Source organism: Ovis aries, chromosome 12 (assembly GCF_016772045.2).
Source record: "Ovis aries strain OAR_USU_Benz2616 breed Rambouillet chromosome 12, ARS-UI_Ramb_v3.0, whole genome shotgun sequence".
Lineage (NCBI taxonomy): Eukaryota > Metazoa > Chordata > Mammalia > Artiodactyla > Bovidae > Ovis > Ovis aries.
The window spans coordinates 54,384,377-54,410,791 of NC_056065.1; the positions used below are offsets into that span (position 1 = coordinate 54,384,377).

Genomic DNA, 26,415 nt, shown 5'->3' on the forward strand with positions numbered 1-26,415 from the left:
ATTAAAATTAAAAAACCAAAGAACTTAAAAGGCAGTCTGGCACATAGTTAACACTCAAAAGATGCTAGTTGTAGTGGTGGTGTTTCAAAGAATAACAAGAGGCTTTTACAATCCTACATGCTCAAAATTCTCAATTCTCCAAGCCAGGCTCCAATAGTGCTGTGAACTGTGAACTTTCAGATGTTCAAGCTGGATTTAGAAAAGGTACAGGAACCAGAGATCAAATTGCCAACATCCATTGGATCATCAAAAAAGCAACAGAATTCCAGAAAAACATCTACTTCTGCCTTTACTGACTACGTCAAAGCCTTTGACTGTGTGGATGACAACAAACTGTGGAAAATTCTTAAAGAAATGGGAACACCAGACCACCTTACCTATCTCCTCAGAAACCTGTATGTAGGACAAGAAGCATGTCCAAGAAGCATGGAACAACTAATCCATTTTTCCATGTCTGGCTAGAACTGGACATGGAACAACCGATTAGTTCCAAATTGGGAAAGGAGTATGTCAAGGCTGTATATTGTCACCCTGCTTATTTAACTTATATGCAGAGTACATCATGCAAAATGCCAGGCTGGATGAAGTACAAGCTGGAATCAAGATTGCCAGGAGAAATATCAAGAACTTCAGATACACAGATGACACGACCTTTATGGCAAAAAGCGAAGAACTGAAAAGCCTCTTGAAAGCGAAACAGGAGAGTGAAAGAGCTGGCTTAAAACTCAACATTCAAAAAACGAAGATCATGGCATCTGGTCCCATCACTTCATGCCGAATAGATGAGGAAACAATGAAAACAGTGACAGACTTTATTTTGGGGGCTCCAAAATCCCTGCAGATGATGACTGCAGCCATGAAATTAAAAGACACATACTCTTTGGACAAAAAGTTATGACCAACCTGGATAGCATATTCAAAAGCAGAGACATTACTTTGCCAACAAAGGTCTGTCTCGTCAAGGTTATGGTTTTTCCAGTAGTCATGTATCAGTGTGAGAGTTGGACCATAAAGAAGGCTGAGTGTGGAAGATTTGATGCTTTTGAACTGTGGTGTTGGAGAAGACTCTTGAGAGTCCCTTGGACTGCAAGGAGATCCAACCAGTCAACCCTAAAGGAAATCAATCCTGAATATTCATTGCAAGGACTGATGCTGAAGCTGAAACTCCAATAGTTTGGGCACCTGATGTGAAGCACTGACTCATTGGAAAAGCCCCTGATGCTGGGAAAGATTGAAGGTGGGAGGAGAAGGGGACGACAGAGGATGAGATGGTTGGATGGCATCACCGACTTGATGGACATGAGTATGAGCAAGCTCTGGGAGTTGGTGATGGACAGGGAAGCCTGGCGTGCTGCAGTCCATGGGGTTGCAAAGAGTCGGACATGACTGAGCGACTGAACTGAACTGAACTGAACTTTACAATCCTTAACAGATACAAGCACTGTCTCCATTTTTTTTTAATAAAAAATGAGTGGGTTCAAATTGCTATTCATTACTCTGCTGCTATACATTTAAAATTGTGTCAATAAATTAACAAAAGTTTTTCTTGGATCTAAGTAATATTTTGTAGGATGCATGTTTTGCACTTAATCTGGCAGTTAGAAAGAGTAATCATAATTCACCACGACAGTAACTAAGCCTTTTGTAACTAGAGTCCCTGCAGGTGTGGAAGACAATAACGTGAGAGAGTCCAGCTCAATGTACAGGGAAAGGAAACAGGAGCAAGGACCAAAGGCAGATGGTGAAGAATCCAAGAAGGCAATTAGATTTACTCACTTTCAAAGTACTATTTTAAGCCTCTCTAATTCATGTTTCCTTTCTTGGATGGTTTTTCATTTTCAAAAATTTTAATACCAGATAAATGTTTCTCAGTAGCTGTTCACATTTTTTAAAAAATCCATTCATTCAGGAATGGGGACAGGAGTTGACCTTGTTTTTGGTCTTTGATCTTTAGTCTATCCTCTAGTTTATCATATGTAAGTTACCTCAACAAAATTATAGGCCAGTTGTCCTATAAAAAATCCAAATAGAGAAAGAATCGTCAAGACAATGACTTCAGAATTCTTTAAAAATGCCCTCAGAAGTCCTAAAAAAAAAAAAGTATGTGTTACTTGGACATAAGGTATAACTTAAAAACAATTTATTATTATCTCTCTTTAGGTATTTGATTTTTAAACTTCCTTTGAATGTCATACATTATGAAGAAATAACTGACAACTGTTATATAACCCTATCTTTTAGTATAAGACACACATAATGATATAGCACTCATGTGAATTTGGAAAATTTTGAAGTTACAACAACCTCCCATTTGCCAACCCAGTGGCACTGTCTGGGTATCTTGCTTCTGGATCTGATGAAGAGAAATTATGAAAATGAAATTTCCTGTCCTCAAAGTATCAGTTCACTCATTTTGTCACTTAGTTGTATAAGACTCTTTGCGACCCCATGGACTACAGCACGCCAGGCTTCCCTGTCCATCACCATCTCCCGGAGCTTGCTCAAACTCATGTCCATTAAGTTGGTGATGCCATCCAAAAATCTCATCCTCTGTCATCCCCTTTTCCTCCTGCCTGCAATCTTTCCCAGCATCAGGGTCTTTTTCAATGAGTCAGCTGTTTGCATCAGGTGGCCAAAGTATTGGAGTTTCAGTTTCAACATCAGTCCTTTCAATGAATATTCAGGACTGATTTCCTTTAGGGTTGACTGGTTGGATCTCCTTGCAGTTCAAGGGACTCTCAAGAGTCTTCTCCAACACCACAGTTCAAAAGCATCAAATCTTCCACACTCAGCCTTCTTTATGGTCCAACTCTCACATTCACACTTGACTACTGGAAAAACCATAACCTTAACTAGATGGACCTTTGTTGGCAAAGTAATGTCTGTGCTTATTAATATGCTGTCTAGGTTGGTCATAGCTTTTCTTCCAAGGAGCAAGGGTCTTTTAATTTCATGGCTGCAGAAACCATCTGCAGTGATTTTGGAGCCCCCAAAAATAAAGTCTGTCACTGTTTCCGTTGTTTCCCCATCTATTTGCCATGAAGTGATGAGACTGGATGCCATGATGTTAGTTTTCTGAATGTTAAGCTTTAAGCCAACTATTTCACTCTCCTGTTTCACTTTCATCAAGAGGCTCTTTAGTTCTTCTTTGCTTTTTGCCATAAAGGTGGTGTCATCCGTGTATCTGAGGTTACTGATATTTCTCCTGGCAATCTTGATTCCAGCTTATACTTCATCCAGCCTAGCATTTTATATGATGTACTCTGCATATAAGTTAAATGAGCAGGGTGACAATATACAGCCTTGATGTACCCCTTTTCCTATTTGGAAACAGTCTGTTGTTCCATGTCCAGTTCTAGCTTTTTCTTGTTGACCTGCATACAGATTTCTCATGATGCAGGTAATATGGTCTGGTATGCCCATCTCTTTAAGAATTTTCCACAGTTTGTAGTGATCCACACACTCAAAGGCTTTGGCACAGTCAATAAGGCAGAAGTAGTTGTTTTTCTGGAACTCTCTTGCTTTTTCAATGGTCCAGGCAATGGCACCCCACTCCAGTACTCTTGCCTGGAAAATCCCATGGACAGAGGAGCCTGGAAGGCTGCAGTCCATGGGGTCGCTGAGGGTCAGACACAACTGAGCAACTTCACTTTCACTTTTCACTTTCATGCATTGGAGAAGGAAATGGCAACCCACTCCAGTGTTCTTGCCTGGAGAACCCCAGGGAGGGGGGAGCCTAGTGGGCTGCTGTCTCTGGGGTCGCACAGAGTCGGATACGACTGAAGCGACTTAGCTTAGCTAGCGGATGTTGACAATTTGATCTCTGGTTCCTCTGCCTTTTCTAAAACCAGCTTGAACATGTGGGAGTTCAAGGTTCACGTATTGTTGAAGACTGGTTTGGAGAATTTTGAGCATTACTTTCCTAGCATGTGAGATTAGCACAATTGTGCAGTAGTTTGAGCATTCTTTGGCATTGCCTTTCTTTGCCATTGGAATGAAAACTGATCTTTTCCAGTCCTGTGGCCACTGCTGAGTTTTCCAAATTTGCTGGCATACTGAGTGCAGCACTTTCACAGCATCATCTTTTAGGATTTGAAATAGCTCAAATGGAATTCCATCACCTCCACTAGCTTTGTTCGTAGTGATGCTTTCTAAGGCCCACTTGACTTCACATTCGAGGATGTCTGGCTCAAGGTGAGTGATCACACCATTGTGGTTATCTGGGTCATGAAGATCTTTTTTGTGCAGTTATTCTGTGTATTTTTGCCACCTCTTCTTAATATCTTCTGTTTCTGTTAGGTCCATACCATTTCTGTCCTTTATTGTGCCCATCTGTGCAGGATATGTTCCCTTGGTATTTCTAATTTTCTTGAAGAAATCTCTAGTCTTTCCCATTCTGTTGTTTTCCTCTATTTCTTCGCATTGATCACTAAAAAGGCTTTCTTATCTCTCCTTGCTATTCTTTGAACTCTGTCTTCAAATGGGTATATCTCTCCTTTTCTCCTTTACCTTTTGCTTCACTTCTTTTCTCAGCTATTTATAAGGCCTCCTCAGACAACCATTTTGCCTTTTTGCATATCTGTTTTTCTTGGGGATGGTCTTGATCACTGCCTCCTGTACAATGTCACAAACCCCCGTCCATAGTTCTTCAGGCACTCTATCAGATCTTATCCCTTAAATCTATTTCTCACTTCCACTGTATAATCATAAGGAAACTGACTGAAGTCATACCTGAAAGGTCTAGTGGTTTTCCCTACTTTCTTCAATTTAAGTCTGAATTGGGCTTCCCTGGTGGCTTAGATGGCAAAGCATCTGCCTGCAATGCAGGAGACCTGGGTTCAATCTCAGGGTCAGGAAGATCCCCTGGAGAAGGAAATGGCAACCCACTCCAGTACTTTTGCCTTGAAAATCCCATGGATGGAGAAGCCTGGTAGGCTACAGTCCATGGGGTAGCAGAGAGTTGGACACAATTGAGCAACTTCACTTTTTCTTTCTTTCTTTCTTTCTTTGGCAATAAAGAGTTCACAGTCTGAGCCACAGTCAGTTCCTGGTCTTGTTTTTGCTGAATGTATAGAACTTCTCCATCTTTGGCTGCAAAGAAGATAATTAATCTGATTTCAGTATTGACCATCTGATGATGTCCATGTATAAGTCTTCTTTTGTGTTATAGGAAGAGGATGTTTGCTATGACCATTGCGTTCTCTTGGCAAAATTGTATTAGCCTTTGACCTACTTCGTTTTGTACTCCAAGGCCAGATTTGCCTGTTACTCCAGGCATCTCCTGACTTCCTACTTTTGCATTCCAGTCCCCTATAATGAAAAGGACATCTTTTCGGGGTGTTAGTTCTAGAAGGTCTTGTAGGTCTTCATAGTACCATTCAACTTCAGCTTCTTCAACATTCCTAGTTGGGGTATAGACTTGGATTACTGTGATACTGAATGGTTTGCCTTGGAAACGAAGAGATCATTCTGTCGTTTTGAGACTGCATCCAAGTACTGCATTTCGGACTCTTGTTGACTATGATGGCTACTCCATTTCTTCTAAGGGATTCTTGCACACAGTAGTAGATAGAATGGTCATCTGAGTTAAATTCACCCATTCCAGTCCATTTTAGTTCACTGATTCCTAAAATGTCGATATTCACTCTTGCCATCTCCTATTTGACCACTTCCAATTTGCCTTGGTTCATGGACCTAACATTCCAGGTTCCGATGTAATATTGCTCTTTACAGCATTGGACTTTACTCCCATCACCAGTCACACCCACAACTGGGTGTTGTTTTTGCTTTGGCTCCATCTCTTCAATCTTTCTGGAGTTATTTCTCCATTGATCTCCAGTAGCATATTGGGCACCTACCGACCTAGGGAGTTCATCTTTCAGTGTCCTATCTTTTTGCCTTTTGATACTGTTCATGGGGTTCTCAAGGGAAGAATATTGGTTTGCCCTTCCCTTCTCCAGTGGACCATATTTTGTCAGAACTCTCCACCATGACCCATCTGTCTTGCATGGCCCTACACGGCTCATAGTTTCATTGACTTAGACAAGGCTGTGGCCCATGTGATCAGCTTAATTAGTTATCTGTGATAATGGTTTTCATTCTGCCTGCCCTCTTGGATAAGGATAAGAGACTTATGGAAGCTTCTTGATGGCAGAGACTGAGGTAGAAACTGGGTCTGTTCTGTTGAGTGGGGCCATGCTCCATAAATCTTTAATACAATTTTTTGTTGATGGGTGGGGCTGTGTTCATTCCCTGTTGTTTGACCTGAGGCCAAACTATGGTGGAGGGAATGAAGATAATGGGGACCTCCTTCAAGAGGTCCCATGCACACAATGCTGCACTCAGTGCCCCTGACCCTGCAGCAGGCCACCACTGACCCAAGCCTCTGCCAAAGACCCCTGAACACTCACGGACAAGTCTGGGTCTCTTGTGGGGTTACTGCTCCTTTCTCCTGGGTCCTGGTGCATACAAGGTTTTGTTTGTGCCCTCCAAGAGTCTGTTTCCCCAGAACTTTGTAAGTTCTGGCGGCTCTATGGTGGGGTTAATGGCGACCTCCTCCAAGAGGGTTTATGCCATACCCAGGTCTGCTGCACCCAGAACTCCTGCCCCTGCGGCAGGCCACTGCTGACCCACACCTCCACATGAAACACTTAAACACTCAAAGGCAGGTCTGGCTCAGTCTCTGTTGCATATCCTGGTACGCAGAACATTTTCTTTGAGCCTCCAAGCATCTCTGGAAGGCATGGGGTTTGATTCTAAGTGCGATTTTACCCCTCCTACCATTTTGCTTGGGCTTCTCCTTTGCCCTTGGACACGGGGTATCTTTTTTTGGTGAGATCAAACATTCTCCTGCCAATGGTTGTTCAGCAGTGAGTTTTAATTTTGGAGTTATCGCAGGAGATGATGAGCACATGTCCTCCTACTTTGCCATCTTGCAATGTCTTACTACATGTTAATCACTACTCATCCTAAGCTATAGTAACATATATTCTGTAGTTTTCTTAAACACCAGAAATACTTTTAAATGAAATCTAATCATAGGGGAAACTTCCTTTACCAATTAAGTGTTAAAAGACACTAACTATTCTGTCTATATGAATCTTCTTGCCTTAAAACTCCCTCCATGCATGCGTGCTAAGTCATTTCAGTTGTGTCCAACTCTGTGCAACCCCATGGACTATATCCCACCAGGCTCTTCCATCCATGAGATTCTCCAGGCAAGAATACTGGAGTAGGTTGCCATGCTCTCCTCCAGGGGATCTTCCCAACCCAGGGATCAAACCCATGTCTCCAGCACTACCTGGGAAGCCCCTAAAACTTTCTAAGCTAAGTCACTTCAGTCATGTCCAACTCTGTGCGACCCCAGAGATGGCAACCCACCAGGCTCCCCTGTCCCTGGGATTCTCCAGACAAAAACACTAGAGTGGGTTGCCATTTCCCTCTCCAATGCATGGAAGTGAAAAGTGAAAGTGAAGTCGCTCAGTTGTGTCCGACCCTCAGCGACCCCATGGACTGCAGTCCACCAGGCTCCTCCGTCCATGGGATTTTCCAAGTGAGAGTACTGGAGTGGGGTGCCATTGCCTTCTCCGTAAAACTTCCTACTCTAAGATTATTCAGCTCATCACTTCCAGAGGCGATATATAGACTACAATCCAGTTAACTTATGCCTAAGGTGAGACTCATTGGCATCTCAGAGTCTGTATTTCTTGCCTTTCACCTACAGGTCATAACAAATCAGTAAATATTTTTTGAATACTTATGTATAAGGTTAGCCAAAGAAATGTTTCTCAAGCAATTTCTGCAATGCCCTTTACTGCTTGAAGCACCTGTCTCTATATAATCATAAAAGATCTAAAGCTAGTGAGATTCATGGTCAGTAGCACTTTATTGTACCAAAAGGGACCAAAGTTGATGATAAGCATTTTAAAGATCCCAGAGAAAGCAATTTCACTCCCTAATGGGAGTAAAATTGACGTTCTTCATGGGTGTTTGCTTTGTTGCTTCTTTGTAGTCTTTGTACCAGTTTTCCCTGGTAAAGAATATGCCTGCAATGCAGGAGACCTGGGTTCAACCCCTGAGATGGGAAGATCTCCTAGAGAAGGGAATGGCAACCCTCTCTAGTATTCTTGCCTGGAGAATTCCATGGACAGACAGACCATGGGGTGGCAAAGAGTTGGACATGACTGAGCAACTAAAACTTTCACTTTTGTTCCAGAAAGCATTTTAAACCAGCTGACATTTTGCCCAAATGAAAAAAATTTTAAGGGAACTAGAAAATGTTCTCTAATCACTAGTGTTTAATTATGGAATAAAGCATCTGTGTTTTTTAATATGTTATTTTATCTGCGTGAATATCATTCCTCATGCCTATTGAATACTTTATCATTGTGTAAGAGAACTTATAGGTAAAACTTTTCCTAATTCCCCCCAGGGGGTGGAATGGTACACCTTCCCTAAAGAAAAAGCACATCAAAAGTCATAGCAGAATGAACAAAAGTGATGATGTTAAGTAAGCAAATTGTGAACCATGTATCTGGGTTCTATTTGCCCTCCCCTCATCCCAGATATTTAGGTCAAGTTAGGCCTGGCAGGCAAGAAGGAAGCCAGACAGTATAAAGCTCTCCCTCTCCTTTGTTACCAGAGATTCTGGACTATACCTTTACAGTTATAATAACGACACTGCATTGCAATTATGTGTCTGCCTGTCTCCCTCACAAAAAGTCTCCTTGAGGCTAAGAACTTTCATATTCTCCACAGTGCTATGCTCAGAAAATGTCATGAATGAATGAAGGAGCATAGTAGAGATCAGACTTATAGATAAATGAAACAAGATTGATATAATTCACTCACATTTTATAATTTCACTGGTTTTCTTCTTTTGTTATAATTGTGATCACTTTCTGAAGAAAGGTTCAGAGGTCAGAGGAAATATGAGATGTAAAAACAATCACCTACCTCCCAAAACAAGCGTGGACCATACAAGAATCAGGAAATGTCCCTTCCCAACAGTGTAGTCAGCGGCCCTTCCACAGAGTAAATCAGGTCTGTTACCTTCTTTTTGTACCCAGAAGGACACATTAGCTTTTGACATTGTTTTATCAGTCCCAGTTGATGAACCTGGATGAGATTTACTGTTGACACTTTCACTAGTACAGACTAACCTGTTATGATACACAAAAAAGAAGACTATGTGACTGGCCAGGATCCAATCCATCCACATTCTTTCTACCTAAGATTATACTACACTCAGATCTGAGCCCACAAGGTACAAATTAATACCTCCTGTTCCACCTCTGCTCCAAAAACGTTCTATGGGAACACTAATAGCAGTGTTTGTGTTTCTTCCTGATACTGCTACACATGTATCGGGGAGAGATGGTATCAATTTTTGCATGTACCATTTATTGTACAATATGGTAATGTTTGTCTTCCCCATGGAACAGTGAGTTTCTTGAGGGTCAGAGCCAAATATTAATTTCCCTTAAGGCTGTGCACAGAGCATGTGGCACATAACAGGCTCTCCATAAATACTGGATGAATTCTTTGAGGGAGAACTCTTTCTCTGGGAGCACAAATCATTCTAGAATTTTCTTCTACTATTGCAATTTCTTGCCCCTTTTTCATCTCTCAAGCCCCTCCAACTCCAAAATGGCAAGTGGGAAACAGGTCAAAGTTGAGTCCTATTGGTTAAGGATGGGGGTGCAGAAGGATGTGAATAACCTATAAACAAAGGAAAAAGACAAAGGTTGAGGTCTGATCATATGGTAGCTTTGAGTGAATTAGAAAAAGCTCCCCCTTGCTAACAACAGGGCACACAGCTTAGCATGTGAATAACAGGCTAGATTTCGACCCCAGGACCCAATCTACCCCCTCAAGCTGCTGCCCTTGTGTGGGACCTAGTCTGCATAAATAGATGTGAAAGTCCTAAGGACTCATTCTCTTTTTCTCTCCCTTGCAGCTAGCCTTAACCTAAAATTCCTAGAGGTTCCTGAAACATCCCCAATATCTGGATCTTTGCTTTGCATCTGTTGGGTCTGAAAGTCACAGTGATCCTGACAAGAAGTGGAGGATGGCCCAGAAATGGTATTCAAAACACTGTATCTTGAAACCTGTCCCTCTAGCAGCACCTCACATCCTCGGCACCTTCAGAGCCTCTACTCAACTTGTCAGGACAGCCTTGCTCCCAAACCAAGTTCTCCAAACTTTCAAAACCAGCAATATCTTCAGCCAAGGCTAAGCAGGTTCAGAGTTGAAACCAAGGTGAAGGCACTGAAAATCACAAAAAATGCTCAGCTCTGCGTCTGTTTGCCAGGGACAGTACTGCCAACTGATATCACACTGAAAGCTATTTCCATACCTAATTCCTATTGGTTGCTTCCCAACTGACTTTCATTCTGATTGGCTACAAACATTATGCCCATCCCCAATCCAGAAGAAGCTTACGTGTTCCCAGGGAAACTTGCATTTCTTAATGCTCAAGCTGTGTCTATACACATAACTGTTTTAACTGATTTTCTTTGCCTGGTGTAATGGCTGAAATGGTCATTGACCGTGTAGACAGAACTTCTTCCTATGTGGTTTTTAATATACACTCTGGTTTTCTGTCTTCAGCTCTAACCCTTTTCAACTGCCTTGTCTCCTCTCTGACTTTTTCATTCATCCTTTTCTATTTTCTCTTTTTCTGCCCCTCCTTTTTTTTCCATGGAGTTTCTCACTCCCTCTTTTCTCCTTAACTCCTATTTGTCATTGGCTTTTGGTCCTTGATTTGAAGAAACAATATCACCCATTCTTCATAGGACAAATGTATCCCCAATTCTGTGATACCCAATGTGATTTTTTAATGCCAAATCTAATCATTAAAATCAAATACAGTATAAATTTAAACAAATGAACCACTTACTAATCAACTTGTAGTTTACTTTGAAGAGAGTTATTCTGTGACAATGAAATTCTACTCTCTCATTCCTGTGCCACACTAATCAGGGCACTGAGGATAACACCACCACAATGAGATGACTTCATCTATCATTGATCTTCTCCATCACTGTATCAAGGAAATTTTGACACACAGAAGCCCCAATTCCTTCTTGAGACTAACTGGTTTCAGTCAACAGCTCTATGTCTGCCCTAACTGCAACAACCACCACTAGCACTCACACACCATTCTCCCAAAATATTTCCTTTACAATGTTTTTTTGCTGTTGTTTGGTATGGTTCTTTTATGTCACTGGACCCATTCCTACCATAAATCCTGAGGACTATGTTTTTCTAAAAGCTGTCTTGTACACAGGCTGTCTCCTGAGAGACCCATTCCGTACTCATTCTCAACCTGCCCTTACTGAGCCCTTCTGGTTACTAAGGTCACTGCTCTTTCTCCCATATTCATCTTAACCTCATCTCTATTGCTTGTCACTTTGATTTCTCTCCTAAACTTCCATGACTCAGATCACTCTGAGTAATGTCCCTCCAGTTCTGTCTAGTTCTTATCCCAGCGCTATCCCCTCAGGCTTACTGGGTTCACCTAGACCCTCCAGGTAAGAGTCATGCAGTTTTTACATTTTAAAAGCCAGATTCTCCATGGCTTTTGGGAAAATACCCATACCTCAAGAAACCCTGGACAAAATTCATAGAGCCAGCTCTAGATTACATATGGTTCTGAGAGCTAGAGATAACACATAACTAGAATACACAGAGATGATCAAATTTCTCTCACAACAATATTTCCCATAAAGCTGAAAAAAAGGCAATAATAAATTTATATTTCACCTTTTTCGGTATAGTACTTTCCTTGGTGACTCAGATGGTAAAGAATCTGCTTGCAATGCAAGAGACCCCAGGTTTGATCCCTGGGTTGGGAAGATCTCCTGGAAAAGGAAATACAACCCACTCCAGTATTTCTGCCTGGAGAATTCTGCGACCAGAGGAGCCTGGCAGGCTACAGTCCATCGGGTCACAAAGAGTCAGAGAGGACTGAGTGACTAAAACTTCTACACTTCTGATTTGTGGTAGAGCCAGTTGAATACTTTGATGGCTTTGAGAGTTGAGAGCTGAGAGGCTGCCCAGTCAGTCTCACCCAAATTCCATCTTCTGATGATAGACTACACTGTCTGACAGAGACAGGCACAAAACAAGTTGGTTAGTCATAGCTCTCTGTCCCCCTAACACTATGGTTGGTTCAGAGCATGAGACTCAAGACCAATCAGATGATGCCTTGATATATACATACATATATACTATTATTGAGAGACAACTGGTCTCTTTCCATTTGACTTTAGTTGTGGTGATAACCCCTAGTGCAGCTACAGGCCATCTTTCCAGCTGCACTGAGAAAGCCAACCTCAAGTCTGAAACTGAGCAAAGCCTTTTTGAGTCTGAACATTTCCATGACATACCACCTAAATACCACTGAGGTCTTAACCAATAACCTCACAATCCTGCCTGAGATTTTATCTTTTCCCAGAAGCCATCTCTTATTTTGATAACTTTTTTGCCATCTACAAAGGCTAGGAATGAGAACTAATTTTATTTTCAAACCTAGCAAGTACTGAATCCTTTATATTTCTTTTAAATTTTATTTGAAAACTGAACTGTTCCTTTTAGGCTCATCTCTCTCCAATTTTAGTAGGAAAATACAGGTGGCACTTGAACACTATTTGGGAAAGTCCTGAGCAGGATCACTGAGTTCATTACTTGGACAAAAGTGTGGCCAAACTTACCACCATCACATAAGAAGGGTACCTTTTCTCTAGCTTCCAATAACATTTTCCTCTCTTTCCTAAAAATTCCCACTACAAGCCTCCTGTGCATGAGTTTGTGCTCAGTCGTGTCTGACTCTCTGCGACCCCAAGGACTGTTGCCCTCCAGGCTCCTCTGTCCATGGAATCTTCCACGCAAAAATACTGGAGCGGGTTTGCCATGCCCTTCTCCATGGGATCTTCCTGACCCAGGGACTAAACCTGGGTCTCCCACATTGCAGGCAGATTCTTTACCATCTGAGCCACCAGGGAAGTCCCAAGAGCCTCCCAGACAGCCTCAAAGATTCTCCTAATAATCTAAGGCTCTTCAGGCTTTCACTAACACTCTCCTCTAGCCCATTCCAGCTTCTGTCTACCACCCAGTCCCAAAAGGCAATGCCATATGTTTTAGGGTTTGTTATGTGAATTTCTCACTTCCAAATTCTAAAATTTATGTGTTATAAATTGCCGCATAACAAACAGACACAAACCTTAGTAGTTTAAAACAACAATTATTTATTTGGCTGAAATCTACAGTTTTGGCATGGCTCAACAGAGGCTTGTCTCTGCTCCATACAGCACCAGCTGTGATGGTTCAACTGGAGGATCTGCTTCCAAGATGATTCACCCACATCACTGATGACTGCTGGCTGGAACTCAGCCAGGGCTACGAGCTGGGCCTCAGTGCCTGTCCATATAGGTCTCTCCACAGGTTGGTTTCCAAGAGCCAGCATCTCAAGAAAACTAGGTAGAAACTGTATCATCTTTATCTTTTATGATCTATGAAAGTCACATAGTTTTACTTCTACTGTAATCACAGGCCTGCCCAGGTTCATGATGAGAGAACAGAGACCCACCTCTCTATGTGAGGAATGTCACGATCACATTGTAGAAGAGCAGGTGGGATGAGAGATTCGGCCATCTTAGAAAATGCAATCTATCACAAATTAGATGAAACATTGGGATGGACTGTCAGCCTTTCACAATTATGGTAACCTAAGTAGCAGCCCGACTGCTTTAGCTTAGTCTAGAGCAACATATCTCAAAGGCTAGACCATATGCTGGTTGTAATTCATTATATGAGTTCCCTCATACATGGAAAAATGAAAAACATAGAAGTCTATACTAACAGTTAATTTATTCAACTTTAAAGAGTAGAGCCTTATACTGAGGTCATATCTTCCTGTTTTTTTCTGGTGTTAATATTTCTTTTCTTTTATTAAATGATAGTCATAACAGACATTAGCTGTTTTCTTAATGATATCATACCAATCACCTCCCCCTCCTCTTTTTTTTTTTTTACAGTTTTCCAATCAATGAAAAAACACAAAAGCCTAAGGAACCACCATCTAAAAGTAATCAGAACACTCTTATGTACCTATTGTTTCACTACCTCTTAAATAATGTGATTTAATCTACTTTACTAGTATGTACTTTGAAATAGTAATTAATGTCTCTGTGGGTGTTCAAAGTCATGCAGCTACCTGAGTAACAACTCAAAGTCATGCAGCTACCTGAGTACAGCTCAAAGTCATGCAGCTACCTGAATAACAGCTCAAACAGGATTCAGACAGGATTCAGAAAGTATCAGGACCTTTGACACTCCTGTAAATATATCTATAATTCGATGTAACATTAGGTCACAAGATACACCATGTCTCTCAAAACCTACTAAAGTTACAGATCTATAGATATAAACATATATTCAGACCCTCACATTAGTGAAATGCTTAAAATGAGATTCAGGAATTCCTTGATAATCACCAGGATCACATGACTAAAAAGTAATTGGGGACTCAAGAAGAAAGCTTAGAAATATAGAACAAACTAAATACACAATCGTAATTCTGGATGTATGTGTGGCTTGTCTTCTGGAGGAGCAGAAGTTGACATGGGGCATTGGCACAGCAAAATATGGAGACAGGATTCAGGAGTCATTTCTATAAAGGTGAACAAGCTCTATAAATAAATGAAGACTAGTGAATTCCATAAATAAGGTGGTGCCAAAACTATTATTCACTAACTTACTACGTTACAGGTTCTTTGGGAATTAAGAAAAACAAGACAAAGTCCCTACCCTGAAAAAGTTCACAGTTGGGACTTCCCTGGTGGTCCAGTGGTTAAGAATCCTCCTTGCGATGCAGAAACACTGGTTCAATCCCTGGTCAGGAAACTAAGATCCCACAGGCCTCAGAGCAACTAAGCTTGAGTGCCATAACTATTGAGTCTATGCACAACTAGAGAGTCCATGTACCAAAACAAAAGATTCCGCACGCTGCAACTAAAACCTGATACAGTCAAATAAACAATTAAATATGCTTTAAAAAAAAAAAAAAAGCTTATAGTTCATATGTGAACAATTACATAGAATATAGTACAGAGCTATTAATGTTATGGGTGCCCCAAGGGATTAGTTCTTACTAACATTAAGGATAGAGATCACGGAGTAGAGAATTACAGATTGCTTTCCCAAGGGTTGGGATTGACTTTTTTCAGCTTTATTGAGGTACAATTGACAAGTAAAATTGAAACATAGCATTGTCTTTCGAAAAGTTCCCCTATCTTGAAGCAGGATGAAGAAGAGGAGCTGGTGTCTCAGCCCATTCAGGCTACTGTAACAAACCCATCATACGGTTTGTTGTAACTTATAAACAACAAACATTTACTTCTCATATTTCTGGAGGCTGGGAAGGCCAAGTTCATGACACCAGCAGACTCTCTTGAGTCTGCCTTCTAGATGGATATCTTCCTGCTGTAACCTCACATGGTGCAAGGAGCAAGGGAGCCATCTAGGGACTCTTATATTAAGGGCCTGATCAGCAGCCTCACTGACCTTATCACCTGCCAAGGCTTCAACCTCCTAATACTCTCACAGAGGGCATCAAGTTTCAAAATAGTAATCTGGAGGGGAGACACAAACATATTCATAGCAGCTGCTGAAAAGAGAAAAGGAGTCTATAAGAAAGTAAAGGGACCATAATGACATAAAGGTGCCAATGTGAATTTCAAGAACAAGATATAAAGATAAAGGAGAGAGTTTATTTTCTACTCGGTTTTATCTAGGAATTTTTGAAGTGAGATTCAGAAATCCTTTCCTCGTCACTAGAACTACATGCCTGGAAAATGGTGTCATATTCACGATCAAGGCTCAAAAAATGTAGAATCAGAGCAGAAAGGACAAAAATGGCATCTGACCTTTGCCCAAATTATTGCTATGCTTAAAGGGAATAGACTTCTCACAATCTAATATTAAGAGAATGGAACAAACACTGGTCTCCTTTTTTGCACTACTCCATAAATACCCACTAGATCTATCAATCAGGGGGCTGAGAGGCAATGCTCTTCTGCTCAAGACAACTAAACCTGAATAGCTCATACATTTAAAAAAAAAAATCTCAAAACTTTTACATTTGTGATACAGTGTTATCTCAAAATTGTGCCTGAGAAAATGTTAATTGACAAGGAATTACTGAACTGCTCATTTCTTTTCCTTCCCTTCAACAATGAAAAACTAGCTTTTAGGATGAGACAAAGAGAATAATTTTCTTCCTATAGAACTTTTCCAGAAAAACACAGAGTAGCAGAAGGTTCAGGGGCTCTTAGACAAACTAGAAAAATGACATTTCAAATCACTAATATGAAACCAACAATTATATTTAAAACCTAAGTAATATAAAACAGAAGGAAAATGACATGTAATACAGTTAGGGGACAACAGAGGATAAGATGGTTGGATGGCATCACCGACTCAATGGACATGAGTCTGAGCAAGCTCTGGGAGTTGGTGATGCACAGGGAAGCCTGGCATGCTGCAGTCCATGGGGTCGCAAAGAGTCGGGCACGACTGAGCAACTGAACTGAACTGAACTGAACTGATTGCCAAACCTACAGATTAGGCGAAATCTAAATATAAAACTAAACAGATCTCTGTTTATCAATTTAAAGACAGAGGCGGTTAAAGAAACAAGAAGATTTACTAAGAGATCACATGTATGCATGCATGCTTAGTCACTTCAGTTGTGTCTGACTCTATGTGACCCTGTGAACTGTTGCCTGTCCATGGGATTCCCCAGGCAAGAATACTGGAGTGGGTAGCTATGTCCTCCTCCAGGAGATCTTCCTGACCCAGGGGTCAAACCCACACCTCTTACCATCTCCTGCATTGGCAGGCGGGTTCTTTACCACTAGTACCACCTGGGAAGCCCACAAGGAGACCACATCCCACCTTAAAGGTGAATTTTATTATGGAGGTAAGAAAGTAATATTTGTATAAGCAGAGGACTCTCATCTGAACCATCCTTAACACATCCTGGCTCCAGAATGTCATCCCATAGCTTTCCTTTTGAGGAAGGGAGAACACATACTTCCTTTGAAAATGGTCAATGTGTCTTTAAAAAAAAAAAAAAATCCCTCAGTTAAAGAGAAACTCCCTGCCTCAATTACACAGAAAACTGTCAGATTCTCTAAGCAACTTTTATAACTCCCATCTGGTCTTTGTGAGTGACTCATACTCAAGTTTTCTCTGGAACTCACATTAGACTGACTTGCAAGGGCAGAGGCAAGGCCAGAAAGTCTGGACATAAGCATGCTGAATGGGATAAAACAAAACAAGCATGATTTAATCTCATATTTAAACATTTTTCTAAAACCCCACATTTATTTTCTTAACTTCAGTGAGCACAGATAGGTTTGCCTTTATAGACATAGAAGACGATGTGGCCTGTTATTAAAACACATACTCAACAGAAGGTATGATCTTGACTTCTTTTCTGACCGTGGTTTACTATACAGATTTGGCACTTTTCACTTGACCTGAAAGGAAGAAGATTTTAAAATTACATTTAATTAGCATGCTACAGAAAACAAAAATGAAGCCAGCTTTTAAAACACTAGGCATGAAACAAATCAGTATATCCAAGCCTGACGCAGTCATTAATGAAACCCTGATGTTGGTAGGTCAATTCTCCCCCAACCTTTTCCTTTTCCCCCAATATTTAAAGCTGTGAGGTCACACTTCTCATATAAACAGTATTACTGTTCCTAATTGAGCCATTTGAGTAAACTGCTTAACCTCACATGTCTGCACTTTCTTCATTGTAAAACAAAGGGGTCATTTCAGAGGTTCCATCAAGATCTAATATGAAGGTATAAGATACTGAGGTGCTCGGAGGGGATACAGAGGACTTGGGTAAAGAGGCAATATTTAAAATTCAAATATAGTATATTTATAATGTTGTGTTAATTTCTGCCATAGAGCAAAGTGATTCAGTATGTGTGTGTGTATAAACAACTTTTTCATATTCTTTCCCATTATGGTTTCTTACAGACTATAGTTCCCTCTGCTATATAATAGGACCTTGTTGTTTATCCATACTACGTATAATAGTTGACATCTGCTAATTCCAAACTCTCAATTCATCCCTTCCCAAACCCCCTCCCCTGCCTTGACAAACACAAGTCTGTTCTCTCTATCTGTGAGTCTGTTTCTATTCTGTAGATAAGTCCATCTGTGTCATATTTTAGATCCCATATATAAGTGGTATCATCATGGTATTTCTCTTTCTCTTTCTTACTACACTTAGTAAGATAATCCCTTGGTCCATCCATGCTGCTATAAATGGCATTATTTCATTTCTTCTCATGGCTGAGTAGCATCCCATTGTGTGCGTGTGTATATATATATATACCACATCTTTATCCATTCATCTGTCAATAAACATTTAGGTTGTTTTCATATCTTGGCTATTGTAAATACACTGCTATGAAAATAGAGGTGCAAGTATCTTCTTGAATTATAATTTTTTCTGTATGTATGCCCAGAAGTGAAACTGCTGGATCAAATGACAACTCTATTTTTAGTTTTTTGAGGAACCTACATGCTGTTTTCCATAGTGGCTGCACCAATTTACATTCCTACAACAGTACAGGAGGACTTCCTTTTCTCTGCTCCCTCTCTGGCATTTCTTTCTTTGTAGACCTCTTATGATGGCCACTCTAACCATTGTGAGGTGGTACCTCATAGTTTTGATTTGTATTTCTCTAATAATCAGTGATGACAGACATCTTTTCATGTACCTATTAGCCATCCAAATGTCTTCACTGGAGAAATGTTTATTTAGGTCTTCTGCCTATATGTCGATTGGGTTGTTTGCTTTTCCTGGTGTATGATCTTTTTTATGTGTTGCTGGATTCAGTTTGCTAGTATTCAGTTGAGAATATTTGCACCTAATTCATCAAAAACATTGGCCTATAATTTTCTTTTTTGGTGGTATCTTTGTCTGCTTTTGGTATCTGGGTAAGAGCAGCTTCATAAAATGTCTTTGGGAGTGTTCCTTTCTCTTCACTCTTTTGGAAGAGTTTGAGAAGGATTCATGTAAGTTCTTATTTGTATGTTTCATAGAATTTTCCTGTGAAGCCATCTGGTCCTAATTTTTGTTTGTAGAGAGCTTTTTATTACAAACTGTATTTCACTTTAGAGATTGGTCTGTTAAAATTACCTTTATCTTCTTGATTCAGTTTTGGTAGGCTATATGTTTCTAGAAATGTCTTTTTTTCTAAGTTGTCCCATTTGTTGGCATATAATTGTTTATAGTATTCTTTCATGGGTTTTTGTGTTTCTGCAGTATCAGTTGTGATTTCTCCTCTTTCATTTCTGATTTTGTTTTGTTTTTCGTTTTTTAGATCATCTCTCTTTTCTTCTTGAGCACTGCCAATTTTGTTTACTTTTTCAAAGAATCACTCTTGACTTTATTGATTTTCTATTGCTTTTTAAATTTCTATCTTATTATTTCCTCTCTGATCTATATTATTTCCTTCCTTCCGCTGACTTTAGGTTTTGCTTGTTCGTCTTTTTCTAACTGTTTTAAGTGGTAGCTTAGTTTATTTATTTCAGATTTTTCTTGTTTCTTGAAGAAGGCCTGTATCACTATGAACTTCCCTCTAAGAACTGCTCTTGCTGCATCCCACAGATTTTGTATGGTGGTGTTCTCACAGTCATTTGTCTCAAGGTAGTTTTTTTAATTTTCTATTTAATTTCATTGTTGACCCATTCATTTTTTAGTAGCATGTTACTTTGTCTCCATGTAATTGATTTTTTTCTTTTCTTTTTCTATGGTTGATTTCTAGGTAATGAAATTGTGGTCAGAAAAGATGCTTGAAATAACTTGTATACTCTTAAATGTATTCAGGCTTGTTTTGTGCCCTAGTATGTGGTCAATCCTAGAGTATACTCCATGTGCACTTGAAAAGAATGTGCATTCTGGTTTTTTGTTTGTTTGTTTTTGGATATAATAGCCTGAACAAAATCAATTGTCTGTTAGATTTTGGCCTCCCCAGTGGCTCAGCAGTAAAGATTCTACCTGCAATGCGGGAGACACCAGTTTGATCCCCAGATCAGGAAGATACTCTAGAAGAGGACAACCCACTCCAGTATTCTTGCCTGGAGAATCCCATGGACAGAGGAGCCTGGCGAGCTACAGTCCATAGAGTTGCAAAGAGTCAGACACGACTGAATTGACAGCACACATGCATGCACAGCATGTTGAATTTTATCATTTAGGAATCTCTGTTGCCTTACTGATTTTCTTCCTGAAACATCTATTCATTGGTGTGAGCGAGGTGTTAAAGTCTCCTACTATTGATGTATTGCTATCAATCTCTCCCTTTACATCTATTAGTATTTATTTTATGTACTTGGGTGTTTCTATATCAGGTGGATATAGCCTCTTCTTGTATTGTTCCTTTTATCATTATATAGTATCTTGATTTTTATCTTTCTTTATGATCTTTAAAGTCTATTTTGTCAGATATGAGCATTGCTACAACCACTTCCTTGTCATTTCCATTTGCATGAAATATCTTTTTCCATACCTTCACTCTCAATCTATGTGTGTCCTCTGCCCTACAGTGGGTCTCCCATATGCAACATAGTCAGTTCAGTTTAGTTTAGCCACTCAGTCGTGTCCGACTCTTTGCGACCCCAAGGAACACTGCACGCCAGGCCTCCCTGTCCATCACCATCTCCCAGAGTACACCCAAATTCACATCCATTGAGTTGCTGGTGCCATCCAACCATCTTATCCTCTATCATCCCCTTCTCCTTCTGCCCTCAATCTTTCCCAGGATCAGGGTCTTTTCAAATGAGTCAGCTCCTTGCATCAGGTGACCGAAGTATTCGGTTTTAGCTTCAACATTAGCCCTTCCAATGAACACCCAGGACTGATTTCCTTTAGGATGGACTGGTTGGATCTCCTTGCAGTCCAAGGGACTCTCAAGAGCCTTCTCCAACACTACAGTTCAAAAGCATCAATTCTTCGGTGCTCAGCTTTCTTCACAGTCCAACTCTCACATCCATACATGACTACTAGAAAAATCATAGCCTTGACTAGACAGACCTTTGTTGACAAAGTAATGTCTCTGCTTTTGAATATGCTATCTAGGTTGGTCATAACTTTCCTTCCAAGGAGTAAGCGTCTTTTAATGTCATGGCTGCAATCACCATCTGCAGGGATTTTGGAGCCCCCAAAAATAAAGTCTGACACTGTTTCCACTGTTTCCCCATCTATTTGCCATGAAGTGATGGGACCAGATGCCATGATCTTCATTTTCTGAATGTTGAGCTTTAAGCCAACTTTTTCACTCTCTTCTTTCACTTTCATCAAGAGGCTCTTTAGTTCTTCACTTTCTGCCATAAGGGCAGTGTCATCTGCCTATCTGAGGCTATTGATATTTCTCCCGGCAATCTTGATTCCAGCTTGTATTTCTTCCAGTTCAGCGTTTCTCATGATGTACTCTGCATAGAAGTTAAATAAGCAGGGTGACAATATACAGCCTTGATGTACTTCTTTTCTTATTTGGAACCAGTCTGTTGTTCCATGTCCAGTTCTAACTCTTGCTTCCTGACCTGCATACACGTTTCTCAAGAGGCAGGTCACGTGGTCTGGTATTCCCATCTCTTGAAGAATTTTCCACAGTTTATCGTGATCCGCACAGTCAAAGGCTTTGGCATAGTCAATAAAGCAGAAGTAGTTGTTTTTCTGGAACTCTCTTGCTTTTTCCATGATCCAGCAGATGTTGGCAATTTGATCTCTGGTTCCTCTGCCTTTTCTAAAACCAGCTTGAACATCTGGAAGTTCATGGTTCACGTATTGCTGAAGCCTGGCTTGGAGAATTTTGACCATTATTTTGCTAGCGTGTGAGATGAGTGCAATTGTGTGGTATTTTCAGCATTCTTTGACATTGCCTTTCTTTGGGTTTGGAAAGAAAACTGACCTTTTCCAGTCCTGTGGCCACTGCTGAGTTTTCCAAATTTGCTGGCATATTGAGTGCAGCACTTTCACAGCATCATCTTTTAGGATTTGAAACAGCTCAACTGGAATTCCATCACCTCCACTAGTTTTGTTCATAGTGATGCTTCCTAAGGCCCACTTGACGTCACATTCCAGGATGACTGGCTCTAGGTGACTGATCACACCATCGTGATTATCTGGGTCATGAAGCTCTTTTTTGTATAGTTCTTCAGTGTATTCTTGCCACCTCTTCTTAATATATTCTGCTTCTGTTAGGTCCATACCATTTCTTTCCTTTATTGAGCCCATCTTTGCATGAAATGTTCCCTTGGTATCTCTATTTTTCTTGAAGAGATCTCTAGTCTTTCCCATTCTATTGTTTTCCTCTATTTCGTTGCATTGATTGCTGAGGAAGGCTTTTCTTATCTCTCCTTGATATTCTTTGGAACTCTGCATTCAGATGCTTACATCTTTCCCTTTCTCCTTTGCTTTTTGCTTCTCTTCTTTTCACAGCTATTTGTAAGGCCTCCTCAGACAGCCATTTTGCCTTTTTGCATTTCTTTTTCTTGGGGACGGTCTTGATTCCTGTGTCCTGTACAATGTCATGAACCTCCATCCATAGTTCATCAGGCACTCTGTCTATCAGATCTAGTCCCTTAGATCTATTTCTCACTTCCACTGTATAATCACAAGGGATTTGATTCAGGTCATACCTGAATGGCCTAGTGGTTTTCCCCACTTCCTCAATGCAACATATTGTAGGCTCTTACTTTTTTATTCAGTCTACCACTGATGTGTTCGGATTGGAGAATTAGTCCATTGACATTTGAGGTAATTATTGATATATACGTGTTTACTGCCACTTTAAACTTTGTTTTCTGGTGACTTTGTATTTGTTCTTTTCCTTTTAACTTTTCCTTTTGTGTCTTGATTTCTTCTGTATTATTCTTGTGCTCTCTTCTTTTTGGTTTTTGTGACTCTGTTGTATGCTTTTGATTTGTGGTTACCCTGGTTTTCAGTATGTTAACCCCTTCCTATATCTACTTGCTTTAGTGAAAGTGACATCACTCAGTCATGTCCGACTCTTTGTGACCCCATTGACTGTAGCCTACCAGGCTCCTTCATCCGTGGGATTTTCCAGGCAAGAGTACTTGCGTGGATTGCCAGGGGATCTTCCCGTCCCAGGGATCGAACCCAGGTCTTCTGCATTGCAGACAGATGCTTTACCCGCTGAGCCACCAGGGAAGCCCACTTGCTTTAGACTGGTAGTCAAACAGGTTCAAATACATTCTAAAAAAAGTATCATTTTCTTACTTTCCTCCCCCACATTTTATGATTTTTATGTTCTATTTTACATCTTCATGTTTATCCTTTTGCTGTTTATTGTGGTTATTTCTTTCATAGAAAAAAATTATTTCATTTTTTAAAATCTGTGTACTGCTCTCTTCCTCAGCTCTGCATACAGAAGTGGAAGCTATCTCCTACTTGGCATCACGGCTAACCCCAGACCCCTTGTGAAGTCCAAGATCTTAAAAAAGAGGCCAAGAAGTTCATCTGACACCAGCCAAATAAATATGTAAAAATTAACTGGAACTGGCAGAAACCCAGAAACACTGACAACAGGGTGTATGGGAAATACAAGGGCTACATCTTGATGCCTAATACTGGTTACAGGAGCAACAAGAAAACAGAGCACATGTTGCCTAGGGGACTCTGGAAGCTCCTAGTCACAACATCGATGAGTTTGAAGTGCTGCTGATGAGCAACAAATCTTACTATGCTGAGATTGCTCACATCTCCTCCAAGAACTGAAAAGACTGAAAAGCCATTGTGGAAAGAGCAGTCCAGCTGGTTATTAGAGTCAGCAATCCCGACATCAGGCTATGCAGCAAATAAAATGAATAGACAGCTCATGTACACATTGTGTTTGTGTTAATAAAACCATGAAACTCATGGGAAAAAAAAATCTGTTACTGACTCATTTAATTTACTTCCACCTGTGATTTGCTCTTTCCTATAGATTCTTGCTTCTTTTCTATTTAGAGACAATCTTTCAATATTTCCTTCAGAACAGGTTTGGTATTGTGCTATTGTTTTACCTTTTACTTGTCTGAGAAACTCTTGATCTCTCCTTCTATTTTAAATGATAATCTTGCTGGGTAGAGTATCCTAGATTGCAAATTTTTCCTTTCAGGACTTTCAGTATATCCTGCCACTCCCTTCTGGCCTGCAGCATTTCTGTAGAGAAATCAGCTAATAGCTTTATGGAGGTTCCCTTGTAATTAACTCAAGAGTTGGACATGACTTAGTGACTAAACCACCTTACTGCCTTTAGAACCCTCTCTTTATTTTTAACTTTTGCCATTTTAATTATGTTTTGGTGTAGGTCTGTTTGAATTCATCTTCTTTGGTACCCTCTGTGCTTCTTGTACCTGGATATCTGTTTCTTTCTTTAGATTTGGGAAGTTTTCACCCATAACTTTTAAAAATACATTTTCATTCCCTTTTTTTTCTGCTTATGGGACCCCTATTATGTGTAGGTTGGCACACTTTATCACTGACTCAATGGACAGGAATCTGAGCAAACTCTGGGAGATAGTAAAGGACAGGGAAGCCTGGCGTGCTGCAGTCTATAGGGTAACAAAGAGTCGGACATAACTTAGTGACTGAACAACAACAAAATAATATAAAGGTCTTTTTATATTGCTTTCTTTTTTTTTAATTTTTCTTTCTGTCTGCTCTTCTGACTGGGTGAAAGTATTTAAGTCGCTCAGTCATGTGTGACTCTTTGTGACCCCACGGACTATACAGTTCATGGAATTCTAGGTATCCTTTCCCTTCTCCAGGGAATCTTCCCAACTCATGAATCGAACCCAGGTCTCCTGCATTGCAGGTGGATTCTTTACCAGCTGAGCCACAAGGGAAGCCCAAGAATACTGGAGTGGGTAGCATATCCCTTCTCCAGCGGATATTCCCAACCCAGGAATCAAACTGGGAGATTTCTGACTGGGAGATTTCCATTATTTTAACTTGCAGATCACTTATTCATTCTTCTCCATTATCAATCTGCTACCTATTGCCTTACATTCAGTTTTTATCTCAGCAAATGAATTTTCTAATTTTTCTTGGTTCCTCTTTATAGTTTCCAGTTCTTTTTTTACAGTAATCTGCATTTCTAATGAAAGCCCTGTTTAATTCATTCAGCATTTTCATTATTTCCTTTTCTAACTTGGTGTCTATTAAGCTGAAGAGGTCTGTTTCATTGTTCTTTCAGGGGAATTCTCTTGATCTTTCAATCAAAGATTAAAAGTGGGAATGGTTCCTCTGATTCTTCATTTTACTTGTATTTCTCTTACTCTATGAGTTTAGGAGAAACAATTATCTACTGTGGTCTTGAAGGGCTATTTTTATGTAAAAGTGTCCCTACATGGCTTGTGTCTGTTTAATATTTTTGGTACAAGGGCTGTTTTTTAGTATGGATGCCTGCAGCATCTTTCCTCAGTGTGTGCTGGCCATTATCCCGTTGATAGAAGGTATGACTGATGATGTGGTGATCACAGCCTGCACTGGATGCTGAATGGGGCCTCTTCTTTGCTCTGTAGTTGTCACAGCGCTGTTAGAGTCAGGGTCTGCTCCCTAGTTGTTAGAAAAGAAGCCCCCAGATCCATTTCTAAGCTTCACTGTGTAGCAGGCAGGATTGGAGTGCTCCTACTGCAAGAGGAGCAACTGAGCATTCTTCCATTAGAGCTGTTCACTAGGGAGCACACTCTGTGGTATCGCCTGTCACCCATTGTGGGGGCTCACAAAGTACACTATTGTGTACACTACCCTGGGCCCCACCTCCACTGTGGGAATACAGACAATCAGCCCTGTGTCCCTCACACACTATGTTCACAAAGCCACTAATGCAGATACACAGGCACCAATCCACTGAAGTCAAGTACCAGGACCACAGTAGTTGCACAACTGGGAGATATGGAAGCAGCCCAGACTCCAGCCCCACCTTCATGTGCATGCACACACAAAGCCCACAGCTGCTAAGGCCAGACCTATCCCAGCCACAGGAGCACCCACTATCCACTTGCATGTCCCAGAGGCACTGAGTTACAAAGCTAGCAACAGTGTGGTGGATCATATAGCCATTGGGGAGAGGGCTCTGCTTTCAACTCTGCCTCTGAGTGTGGGCATCCTTGCATACCCCCAGAGTTCACACAGGCAGCTCTGAGAAAGAAGCACCTGTGGCAGACCCCACCACCCCCTTCACTCTTGCATTAACAATGGGGTTTCAAGGGTGGTGCAGGCCAGCCATGAGACTGTCAAAAGTGAGGCTGCTATGACGGGACCTGTCCTTCCTTTTGTGCACCTCTTAACAATGGCATTTCACTTCTATGGCA

The 26,415-nt window shown here is 40.7% G+C and overlaps 2 protein-coding genes and 1 pseudogene across 2 annotated transcripts in view; 1 reads left to right on the plus strand and 2 right to left on the minus strand.

Annotated features, from left to right (window-relative positions):
• The window catches only part of SLC9C2 (solute carrier family 9 member C2 (putative)), a 97,042-nt gene extending 87,844 nt beyond the window's left edge, over window positions 1-9,198 (minus strand). The window contains exons 1-2 of the mRNA XM_042257446.2: window positions 8,956-9,198; window positions 1,986-2,086 (exon numbers count right to left, since the gene is read on the minus strand). Of these exons, the coding sequence (XP_042113380.1) occupies window positions 1,986-2,086; window positions 8,956-9,091 (237 nt within the window). The 5' untranslated portion in view covers window positions 9,092-9,198. The remainder of the gene's footprint in view (window positions 1-1,985; window positions 2,087-8,955) is intronic.
• Window positions 9,199-13,230: 4,032 nt separating this feature from the next.
• Window positions 13,231-26,415, minus strand: part of ANKRD45 (ankyrin repeat domain 45) — a 49,768-nt gene continuing 36,583 nt past the window's right edge. The window contains exon 6 of the mRNA XM_012187544.4: window positions 13,231-17,546. Within this exon, the coding sequence (XP_012042934.1) occupies window positions 17,518-17,546 (29 nt within the window). The 3' untranslated portion in view covers window positions 13,231-17,517. The remainder of the gene's footprint in view (window positions 17,547-26,415) is intronic.
• On the plus strand, window positions 17,630-23,926 carry LOC101116589 (putative large ribosomal subunit protein eL32'; annotated as a pseudogene).